General features: G+C 37.1%; 1 protein-coding gene across 2 annotated transcripts in view; it reads left to right on the top strand.

The window, feature by feature from the left end:
- The first annotated feature begins 1,454 nt into the window (after positions 1 to 1,454).
- The window catches only part of LOC102579466 (OTU domain-containing protein DDB_G0284757-like), an 18,598-nt gene continuing 7,552 nt past the window's right edge, over positions 1,455 to 12,500 (top strand). Inside the window, exons 1-5 of one of the 2 annotated variants that reach the window (XM_006357985.2) lie at positions 1,455 to 1,673; positions 1,864 to 2,068; positions 2,316 to 2,389; positions 2,809 to 2,863; positions 2,954 to 3,028. In XM_006357985.2, the coding sequence (XP_006358047.1) occupies positions 1,889 to 2,068; positions 2,316 to 2,389; positions 2,809 to 2,863; positions 2,954 to 3,028 (384 nt within the window). In that variant the 5' untranslated portion in view covers positions 1,455 to 1,673; positions 1,864 to 1,888. Of the gene's footprint in view, positions 1,674 to 1,842; positions 2,069 to 2,315; positions 2,390 to 2,808; positions 2,864 to 2,953; positions 3,029 to 12,500 lie in introns of both variants that reach the window. The other variant, XM_015313741.1, reaches the window with a different exon arrangement.

Raw genomic sequence — 12,500 nt, 5'->3', positions numbered from 1 at the left:
AAATGGATTGAAATAATAAAGGAAGAAATGATACAAAAAATGACTCTATTTGTCCTTGCATTTTTATAAAAATGTCAAGATCGGAATTTGTTATAATATAGTTGAGTATGTTGATCACTTGAACATTATTAGCACTCTTAAAGAGCTTTTAAAAGTTGTTGAGTGTTTGAAAAGGAAATCTAAAATGAAAAGATCTTGGTAAGACACAATTTTGTCTTGACCTACATATTGAGAATTTGACAAATGAAATATTTGTCCATCAATCAACATACATAGAAAAGTTTTGATACGATTTTACATGAATAAATCACATCCATTCAGTACCCCAATAATTATGGGATCACTTGACATAAATAAAGATCCATCTCGATCTCAAAAGAAGGATGAAGAACTTCTTAGTGATGAAACTTCATATATCAGTCAATTGGAGGCACTAATGAACCTTGCTATATAAGATCAAATATTTTGCAATGAGTTGATTGACAAGATTCTACTCCTCCCCAACGAGAACACGTTGAAATGACATCAAAGACATTTATTTGAAGTTATTAAACAAGATAATCAACTGCAAATGAAAGTATTTACAAGATGATTGTTGCTTTGAACAAGTTGAATGAGCAATTTACTTACAACAATGAAGTCACGAATAGAGTGATTTTCAAGAATGTATTCGACTAAGCTCAAAACCTCATCATATCCATAAAACCAAAAAATGATATATGAGGATGAGTTCAATCATGCAACATCTTCGTGAATGTGATTTGATCACAAAGACACTATCAATATTTGAAACCTTGGTATATAGGATTGAATGACATCATCACAAGAAATTAAGTGATGTTTTAATAAGGGGGAGTATAATACGCATTGCACACTTTTTTTCTTGATTGACGTTTTGTCCCACCGAGTTTTCCTGGCAAGGTTTTTAATGATGCAACAAATAATGCGTATCAAAAGATATGTGTACTCTTTTTCCTTTATTAGAATTTTTTCCCACATAGTTTTCCTAGTAAGGTTTTAATGATGCATATTATATATAGACATCCAAGGAGGAGTGTTATAAATCTATTGAATAGTGGATTGTCCATTTGATTTCTTCAAGAATTAATTGAATTCATGTATGTATAATCCAAAGTGATATGAACCTTGGTGGATAACTATGTATGTACTAGTTTGACTTTTAACAAAGTAACCTTTGAGTATGATATCTCAACACTATAAATAGAGATATCATTCACCATTTGAAGGACACACTTGAATAAAAAGAAAAGTTCTCCCTTGCATCTACATTTCTTGCCTTCTTCTCTTTATACTTATATTGCTTTGATCTTAATTTTATAAAACTTTTAATCTTTTTAGGTTATTAGAATTTTTATATATAGTATTGGGTCAAAATGTAAAATTTTTTTTTTATTGAAAATATTTATCATCCTTAATTAAATCTCACATGTGTTTTGTTTACGAAAATTTTTCCGTTTGGTTGTGGTGGGCATGTCGGGGGTGAAAGAGGGACGTCTAATCCAATTGTTCCGACGTCACAACTCACGAGACTTCCCCAACCAACTCTGAGGCCACCCCTCTCCCTTGACGCTTTCTTTTCTTCAAGCAAAAATCCCATTATTGCTTCCTTTCTTCTTTTCCGTTGAAATCAAATCACCCTTTTACTCCTAAAGGTACTTCAGATTGTGGGTCTTGATCCAAAATTAGATACATTACTTGTTATTCCAAACCCTCATTCTTTTTTTGGGTTTGGGTTTGGGTTTGTGGGTATCTGATAGATCCTCACAACATTTCCTTTTTTTGGGTTTTTTCTTAATGTATCAATCCTAATTTTTTATATAGGAATTGTTTCTTGCTGTATAGGTCTATTCCTGTTATTGATCGTAATATGAATGAACATTTTGGAAATTCAAGAGCAAGCTCGAGTTCTCCCTCTAGTTTGAATAGCAGTTCACAAGGTACTGAGGATGATCATGCCATTGCGAAAATCTTGGCAGAAGAAGAAGAAATTGCTTCGAGGTATGGGGGCAAGCTTGCGAACAGACTCTCTCATTTGGACTCAATCCCGGTATAATTATATTTGCTTGTACTAGACAGTTTTTCTATGTATATGACATAGTTTCAATATTGTCATGTTGTAAGTTATCAAGAATTTGCCTGTTTTGTAAATTTAGTGTTTGTCTATCATCTGTAGTAATGAGTTTTTGTATAGAGTTGCATTGATGTGAGCAGTGATTCAGTGCGCGCTTTAATTCTTGGAATAATAATATGCTACTAACCATCATATTCTGCTTATAATCTTACTGTCTTTGCAGCACACTCCAAGGGTCATTGGGCAGATACCTGATCCTAATGATGCCACACTTGACCACGGGAGGCTCTCTGGCAGGTTGTGTATCACTTTACTTAATGTATCATAGCCCTTCAGCTTGACAATTGATCTTGAAACCACAGTTTGAAATGGAGAAGTCAGATGTATGACGTCGGGGGCTCTAATTGAAGATTTCCAATTTTATTTGGTTTCATAGAATTTAAACTGGTGTATTCAAATAGTTAAAATGAAAAGCTGATGCAATCCTAGAAAAGTTATGGCCCTTTGCTTGTACAGTTTTTACGTTGTTTCTCTACAATATATTGTTCTCCGGGATAGTTAAAAGTACTTATTTGTGATCTGTAGTTGTCATCATAATGTATGGAAAAAGCCATGAGTTAAAAGAGGAAGGATGTTACTTTATATCTCTGTACTATTTTGGTATTGTCAGTAAGGAATATTTTTCCTTGTTAATGTGTAATGTTAACTATCATCAGGTTGGCAGCATATGGCCTTGCTGAGTTTCAAATTCAAGGAGATGGCAATTGCCAGGTTATTCTCTTTTAACTAGTCTACAAGCCATTGCTGCACTTGACATACATGCGTGCTATTTGTGACTATTTCCTTCGACTTATTGAACAGTTTCGAGCCCTTGCAGATCAGTTGTATCATAATCCAGAGTATCATAAGCATGTGAGGATGGAGGTTGTTAAACAGGTATGGGTACATTAAATTTTTAATATATTTTCCTTTCCTTTCATCTCATTATTATCTGTTATAAATCAAGATGTTACCAAGGCTACTGTCATTTTATTCGAGGATTGTTTTTCACTAGGATCATCACATATTACAGCTTAGGTTCTCTTCATGTGATTTTTGTAAGATTATTAGTCTTAACCATAAAAAAAAGATACAATTGTCGCTTTGAGGGTTATATGTACCTGAAGTACAATTCGCAACTCAATAATAGTGTAGCTTTTTTGCTTTTTTGTAATATCAAGATTGAATTAAACACCGCAGGCTATCTTTATCACAATTATCTACCACAAGCATCAGGGAGGCTGAAATTCGGACAATGCCAGTTTTGCTAGAGTTCAGTTTCTGTTGGAACCATATCTCAGTCGTCATATTTTTGTGATTTGTTTGCAAACTCAAAGATATATGCGAACGAGGAAGTGTTGAGACTTGCAAGGTTCTTTACGAAGCTTGTGTTTGATAGCAATACAAAGAATAGAAAGGTTAAGATGTTGTCAAGGAAGAGATGAAATAACAAGTTAATGCCTTATCATTGGTGTTCATGGACTTGGTTTAGTAGAAGTGAATAAAGCCTATCATCATCTTCTAAACAGAGCAACATTATTTCGCTTCAATAACATGTAGATCAAGTTCTAGTCTGAGAAGCAAGATATGGAATATATGCAAGAAATCCTCACCTCTCATGACACAAGTCTCAATCAAAATGGATGAATTCTTCTCTTTGATAGACAGATCATACCGAACCACAACATAAGAGAAAGCTAAATATAGAGTCACTACTTTGAGCTTAGGTGTCAGAAATTTTGTTATTTTAGTGGTACTCAAACACTGATATAAAAATACTACTCAAGCTCATGCCAACATATGCTAGTATCAACCAAGTCAAAAAGTATTTCTTCTCTCTCCTTTAGTACTACTAAAAAATAAAAAAATATAAAAACTTAACCAGTTCAAGTTACATCCCTCATAAAAGAACCGAAGCATAAAGAAAAACTCAGAGAATTATTAACTACCCAATAAAGTAGAACAAAAAAGCATCCAAGCAATCTCCTTACCCCATACATAAAATGTGCATTATCCTCAATGCATCCTATAAATAACAAGTGGGTAAAATAAACTCCCTGAAAGGCCAAATGCTGAAACATTTGCAGCTTAGGGGATACTCAGACTTCTCCAGACACAGTTCTTTATACGGGAACCCCACACTTAGTTTCACTTTGCGGCTCGCTTTTGCATACTTCTAATGACTTTACTTCCTTGCACATACTTCTACAAAAACAAAAAAACGTAATACTACAAAAAATACAATGATATATATATATATATATATATATATATAATATAAAGAAAGCAATAAGATTTGGTTGCCTCCCAACTAATGACTGATTTAATGCAGCAACACGGTGCTAACACTTTCACCAATTCTCCTTTCACTTTGAAGATACGAATTAATCCCTCAATTTTGCATCACGGGTGGTGGTAAAGGTTTTAAATGATCATGTAGCGAACATTGCATATTGCACTTCTTGGCCTTTAAGTGAGGGACCCCCGTTTTTCTTTTTGATGTGGAAAAGTTTAGAATGTAAGAGTCTTGTTCCTGATCTATACACTTCTCCATAGGTTCGGATGGCTTGATTCTCATGTCACCACCTAAACATAATCTACAAAAATGTAGAATGAGGTCTAACACGCCTTAACTTTAAACCATCATTATCATTGATATCGTCGCCCTGGTATACCTTCTCATCCTTGGCATCATAATAGTATTTCGGTTGAATGGTAAGGATTCCTCTTTCTGCTTTACAAGCTGGTCAATATCCACAACAATTGGTAGTTGGGCATCAAATGCCTCAATCTTTTTATTCAATTCAGTGTGCTAATCATGGATATCTAAGCCAAATTGGTGCATCTCTTGTCTGATCTTAGTTCTTCCTTCCATCAAATGTTTCGCCTCTTTGTAAGACCACCATGGAGAAACCCATGCAAGCTTATTAGTTGAGCTTGTTCTGTTAGCCAAGATTGACTCACTATCTCTACTTCTTCATAACTTTCTTGTTGCAGTACCTCGTTCTCTTCTTCTGCTTGGGGTTCGTCATGGTTATCAGCTAAACCTGTAACTTGTAGATAATTATAAGTTTTAGTCTTAGCTTGCATTGACACTCATCCCTATGGCTTTCCTATTTTATGCGTTCTGCTCCAATATTTGCTTCATCATATCACTAAGTCGAGCATCATGTTCCACATCTTCCACTTCATTACTCCGGTTAATATCACAAACAAAGGAGAATCATAATAGAGGATTGGGGAAGAGGAATAAGACATTCCACTCAAAGAAAATGTGCGCACACTCTGCCTTGAAAAAATGATGACAATTTATATTTAAGTGAGGACCTCCACAGTACAATTAAGAAATACCAACATATGAATACCCATTACTCGATGAATTTACATTCCGAGATGCCATTTCAAAAAGGATAAAGAATACTACAAAAAACAAATATATATACAAAAATAAAAAAATTAAATTGGACTAGACAAAACAAAAGTCTAACAAAACATGCAAACTTATATGGAATCTTGGTCTTCCAGATCTGTTTCCAAGGCCAAAAAGTATTCATTGGTTCTATCTGATTCAACAACTTATACCCTGAGCTGACTTTATAAAGTCTTTTTTTTTTTGAGAAAGGTAACATTTACTTCTATATATCCACAGGTATACTACATCAAAGTGTAGTTCCCCTCCAAATATTTATACTTACATCAGCCCTAAGATCTTCTAGTTACAACCAGTCAATAACATTAGAAACATCTTCAGAATTTGCTATTACTACTTGCTTACACCAAAAATAATAAAGAATTTCCATCACTATTCCAGCATTTTAGAACTTCTGTGATTCTCCCTGGTTTTGTCCACTTGATCTTCCTCTTGTGAATGAACATTTGCCATAATTGATCTGTCCATTTGCAGTGCAAAAAGAGATGGTTGACTGTCTCCACCTGTTCTTCGCATAAATAACATCTAGAGCAAAGGTTGTGTTTCCTCTTGTTCAAGTTTTCGTGTGTCAAGACTTCCTCCTTTGCCAAAAGCCATGTGAAATAATTCACCTTGTATGGGATTTTTGTTCTCCAGATCATCCTCCAAGGCCATCCTGCTTTCTGCTCTTCAATAGGTCTCAATTCTCGATATGCAGATCTTAGAGTGAACTCTCCCTTTCTCTCCCCTTTCCATATCAGTCTATCTTGCTCTTCTGTTAGATTGGTAGCCCTAGCCATTGTGTCATGAAATCTTGCTATGGATGTTATTTCCCAGTCATTTAAGTTTCTTCTCAGATGTAAATTCCACCCTTGTCCTGTCCATAAGTTTGCCACTGATGCTTACTGTGCTTGACTTAGACTATGTAGCTCAGGGAATGCTTGTTTGAGTATCTCCTGTCCGCACCAGATGTCATTCCAGAAGGCCACTTTTTCTCCATTACCAACCTTACATTTTGTTCTATCTTTGACCAGTAGCCATAAGTTCCTGATTGATCTCCATACACTACAATCATAAGGGCTGATCACCCCCTCTGTCATCCACTTGTCCTCCATGCCATATTTTGTTGTTATTACTTCCTTTCATAGAGATACTTCTGGTGAGGCAAATTTCCACAGCCATTTCATCATCAAGCTCTTATTTTGCATACTTAGATCTCTGATGTTGAGTCCACCCCCTCTCTTGCTAACTAGCAACTTCTCCCATTTGACCAAATGATACTTCTTCTTATCTTCACTGTCTTTCCATAGAAAGTTCCTCCTAATTGCATCTAACCTCTTGGTTACTTTGGCTGGTATAGGGAATATTGACATCATGTATGATGGCTAGGCATCCAGGACACTGTTGACTAGAGTTAGTCTGCCACCTGAGGATAGATATTGACACTTCCAGCACGAGCTTCCTTTCACACTTTTCAATTACACCACTCCATAATCCACTTGATTTGCTCTTAGCCCCCAAAGGCATTCCCAAGTAGGTTGTTGGTAGTTCACCTACTTTCCCTCCAAGCTTGTAAGCTAAGTCCTCAATATTTGGTACTGTGTTTACTGGATAAATGAAACTCTTGCTCCAGTTTATGTGCAAACTTGACACAGCCTCAAAAATATTTAAAATGACTCTCAAAATTAGCATGTGCTCCTTTACAGCTCCACAAAATACTAAAGTGTCATCTGCATACTGTAGATGAGTGATCTCTAGATTGTTTCTTGTATTCTCCCCACTTTGAAACCTCTGATCCAACCATTTGCTCTTGCAGTCTGGAATAGGTTGCTCAACCCCTCCATAGCCAAGATAAAAAGAAAAGGAGATAGGGGGTCCCCTTGTCTCTTTCTGTTGATCAGAATAGAGAATTTCACTGAGCTTATGCAATGTCTGATCCACTTTAACCATCTTTTACCAAAACCCATCCTCTGCATCATCATCAAAAAGTTCCAATTCAGGTGATCATATTCCTTCTGGATATCCAGCTTGCATAGGATCCCTGGTTGTTTATCCTTTTTCCTGGAATCAACACATTCATCGGCTATCAACACTGCATCCATGATGTGCCTGCTCTTGATAAAGGCCATTTGTTGCTTGTTCACAGGCTTATGCATCACCTTCTTTAGTCTTTCAGCCAAAAGTTTTGTAATTATCTTGTAAACTCCCCCCACTAAACTTATTGGTCTAAAGTCATTAAGTTCTTCTGCCCCTATCTTCTTAGGTATCAAAGTCACAAAAGTAGCATTTATACTCTTCTCAAACACTTCTTCCACATAGAAGTTTTGAACTGCTGCAACCAATTCTATTTTGATGATATCCCAACACTGTCTAAAAAAAGCCATTGAAAAGCCATCTGGGCCAGGGGATTTATCCCCCGCACATGCTTTGATGCATTCTAGAATTTCCTGAGCTTCAAAAGGGGCCATCAGTTGGTTGTTGTCATTTTCATCAATCATAGGACACTCCCTCGTTTCCAACTCTGGCCTCCAATCCTCAGTTTCAGAGTATAGATTCTCATAGTACTCAGTGATCTCTCTTTGAATTTCAACAGGTTCAGTTAGTAACTCTTCCCTGGCTTTGATTTTATCAATAGTGTTGACTCTTCTGTGTGAATTTGCTACCTTGTGGAAGAAATTGGTATTCTTGTCCCCCTGTCTAAGCCAAACTGCCCTAGATCTCTGTCTCCATGCTGTTTCTTCATTCTTGACTATTTCGTCCAGCTCAGTGGTAAGAGCTAATCTGGAAACTATCTCCCCTTCCTCCAGAATTCATTGATCCTGTATCCTTTCAATGTCTGCTAATTGATTGAGTACAAGTTGCTTTTGTTGTTTCAGATTCCCCTGACTGGTCTTGCTCCACTCTTTCAATTTTTCTTTCAATGCCCTCAGCTTTCAACTTTTCTTTCAATGCCCTCAGCTTTGCTACCAGTACAAAATCTGGTTTTCCCTAGAAATGAAAAGACCCCACCATCCCTTTACTCTATCATTGAAACCTTCTGTAGTCAGCCACCAATTTTCGAACTTGAAATATGATTTGGTTGACCCTCATTCTCCACATTGTAGCATTAATGGGGAATGATCAGAGACAATTCTCTGCAGAATATTCTTTTGAAACTGGTAATGTTGTATTCCTCGGCATTAAGGTATGTTGGAGACCTCCAAAAAGGTAGTAACAAGCTAAAACAAGAGACTAATTACAGTAATCCTAAAAGATCTATAGACTGCTTGATATTCCTGAATTTTGTATCCCAATCTTCAGAGATCATGAACCTGTCTAGTCTTGCTGCTATGGAATGTCTTTCACCTTTCCTCCATGTGAACTCTCCCCCTGCTAATCTAAGTCCATTAATTCCATGTCTTCAATGAACTCCGAAAGATCTATCATTGACCTGCTGATTCTACTGCAGTTGAACTTCTCAGAAGGATATCTCACTGTATTGAAATCCCCGCATAAGACCCAAGGACCTGTAAATAGACCTCTAGCTGCCCCCACTTCCCACCAAGTTTCTTTCCTTTCAACTCTGTCATTTGGGGCGTAGACTCCCGTTAGGTGCCATTTAAAATCCTGGTTTTTGCCAGAGAAACAACATGAAACTGAGTATTCTCCCACACTACTTACTTCCCCTTCCCATATTCTTTTATCCCACATAATTAGTATGCCTCCCCTAGTCCCACTAGCTTCTAGTTGCACTTAATCTGCCCATCTACTACCCCAAATTTCTTTAACTATGTTTGCAATCTCCCCCTCCAGTTTTTGTCTCTTGAAAACACACAACATCTGCTTTCCAGATTCTTAACATATTCCTGCTCATACACCTTTTCTTCCCACAATTCAGTCCTCTCACATTCCAGGAAACAATGTTTAAATTCATTGATCCATGATGGACAAATACTCCCCTTTACTTCTAGAGCCAATGCTGTGAAACTTAGAATCTAGTTGTAGGTTCTTTAGTTCCAATTGCCCTTTCTTCTTGCATGTTCACTGTTCACTCTGTTTCCCCTTACTTTCTTGCTTATTACTGTCAATTTTCATCAATAATTCCTTCTCCCTCTCCTCACATCCTTTGAAATTAACCCCAAATTCTGAGCTTAGTTTGATTATATTTTGTTGTATCCATTGTGAGGTGCTCAGTGTGTTGTAGTCTTCCTCTGGGAATTGGATACCCAGTGGGATAACATCCTCTGCTCCTCCATTTCTATTCTCCTCTGCCAATGATTGTACCATTATCGCTGTACTTTTCTCCCCCAATCTCCTATTTTTTCCAGGCATGTCTACCATATGTCTCGCAACTTCCAGTTCCCCATCGTCCCTATTCCATGGTGTAATCTGACTTTGAGCTTTATTTTCCTTCGTTTGATTCACTGCTATCTCAATGTTAAAAATGTCTTCTGAAGGGATTTGTAAAGCTTGGGCTCTAGCCTTTTCTCCAACAATTGGGTCCAAAAGAATTGGGCCCAAATTTGGGCCCACTTTCCTTTGACCTAGTTTTTGTCTGCTATAAACATTATATTCTCCCCTTTTAAATCTCGGACCCACTTGCATGAGAGACCCCTCACTGGAAGACCCCACGTGCCCATCCACCTTTTTCGCTGCTATTACCTCCTTTGTTATCTGCAAAAGCTGATCTTGGGTATTGACTGCTGGGTATTTTCCCTTCTCCTCTCTCCTCTTCTCTGAAAATTTCATGGTGACCGGAGCTTCACACCACACCGGAATGGTGTAAGTGAAATCATTGCAGGTTATTTCTACTTCTCTGGGAATCCGTTCGCCGTCGCCTTGTTCTTTTATTCTAGCCCAATGAAGATGATTTTTGAGAGAGGTCTCCTCCTCCGTCTCGATATAGCCTCCACATAGGTTACCGATCTCTTTGAAAACCTTCTGCGACCATAGATTCATAGGTAAACCTAGCAGTCTGATCCATACCCTATCTCTCCTTACCTCTGCCTGCCAGCAGCCTGTTGTTGGTTTCCACCATTCAAGTTCCAACTTCATCTTCTTCAAGGTCCATTGGCCTGTTAAGACATGCTCTGCTGCTAATCTTGACGGTAGTTCAAACATAAAATGGCCGTCGTTCGTGGCATACACTTTGACTTCTATCGCCGACTTCCAAGAGTTACATGCCCATCTTCTTACATCGTTCGGGTTTTCATTTGTTTGGCACTGGAATTTCCCTACTAAGCATCTGTTCAAGAGGTCCTTTTCTGATTGCGATTTGCCTCCTGTGATCCTTACTCTGTTTGCTGTGCTTTGTATCTCTGCCTTCTCCGTTACCTCCGTCACCCATCTGTCATGGAAGAGAGCTTCTTTGTAGGACCTGTGAAGTTGTTTGTTGTCCTTTACTGTTATCCCCTGTGTTTCGTCTGGTTCATAAATAAACCCAGCAATCTTGTGAGCTACATTCCCCCAACCTCCTTTGAATGTAGATTCTGGAGTAATTATGACTGATTTGTTTTGACCTTTTAATGCTATAAAACTGATGTATCTCCCGCTCTCATTGTATTTGAGAGTGCAATAGAATGCAGCAAAGTGGTCCTACATGTTCCACCTCTTAACTGTTCTCCCCTGCACTTTGGAAGCTTCAATAAATACTGTAACTAACCATTTCAGGACTTCAATGCTAATTTCCACTCTTCTCATCTGACGTCGGCTGAGTTCCACCCATTCAAACCAACTCCCAACTTTGTCTTTACATCTCGTAATGTCGTAGGACTTGAAACCTGCGTTGTAAAAGATGCTATCCTCCCCTATTGGATGTGTTCCGGCGAGCTTGCCGGATCCACCCATCTGAAACCTAAATTTAAAACACTTTAAACTAAAAATTGACAGGCCTCACAAAAGTCTAATTTAGAAAAATAGTTAATTTCTAAGTCTCGACAATGATGTCAAAAACTTGTTGCGGCCAAACTCACTCATAAGGACATGCGGTCGTAAAGTAATAAAGTGACTAAAAGTCAAATGTCGAACCCATAGTGACTTGTGATTAACTGTTAACTAAATTAATTTAATGTGAATTAACTTAACAACAAATAAAATCCAAACTTATAATTATAAACTAACTAAAATAAAAAGAAAAGTACTAATGAACTTTAACCAAGAAAGAGTGTATTTTTATGTTGTCAATGAGGTAAAATCGATCTAGGGATATGGGTTATCTAACAATCGTGTTATTGATTTAACTAATTAATTTATTATGATTATTGATTGACACGGTTAATTTTACTCATAATTTTCTGTCGAGTAATTGTGCGTCTATTCAAGTTAACCTAATTCTCTATGTCTAGTAGAAAAGAATTAATGAGAATGCATTTATATCTCCTTGTATATCTATCAAGCAACGCGATTAGCTATGTTTTGCCTAATCACGAATTCGCTCCCTCCTATTAGGAGAACACACTCTAATCAACCGTATGCCCAATCTATAATTTATGTTGTACTGCTCAATTATAGATGCGTGAATAGTATTTCACTGTTAGCTATGCAACAAAATAATTAAGAACAGTATTGAACAACCGACCAATGAGATAAACTAATTAATTGAAAATAATATTCAAATAATAACGTTTACAACCCCCTAGAACGAAAAATTTAGCTCCACATAGACATGGAGGAAATACCGTAAATCATCCAGAATAACACAAAATGAATAGTATGGAGAAGAAAAGGTAAAACTCAATTAACTCCATCTCCACGGCAGCTCCAAACTCTGTCTATGTCAAAAGTCTTTTTCGTTTTCAAAACGTGTTTATGGACTATTTATAGGTGTAGGAAAAGTCCCAAATGAAATAACTGAGTCCAAAATGAGTTGAAATAAAATCAGAATCTGGATTGCCTGGCGCGCCTTGCTGCATATTTCATTGCTTTGTCTTTTTTTCATTGTTGCCTTCATGTTGGATGACAAGGACAAAAATTAAGCCCCCC

This window comes from Solanum tuberosum, unplaced genomic scaffold (genome assembly GCF_000226075.1).
Source record: "Solanum tuberosum cultivar DM 1-3 516 R44 unplaced genomic scaffold, SolTub_3.0 scf00260, whole genome shotgun sequence".
Lineage (NCBI taxonomy): Eukaryota > Viridiplantae > Streptophyta > Magnoliopsida > Solanales > Solanaceae > Solanum > Solanum tuberosum.
Note: the sequence above shows the minus strand (reverse complement) of the source record. Positions and strands in the feature narration are given on the sequence as shown.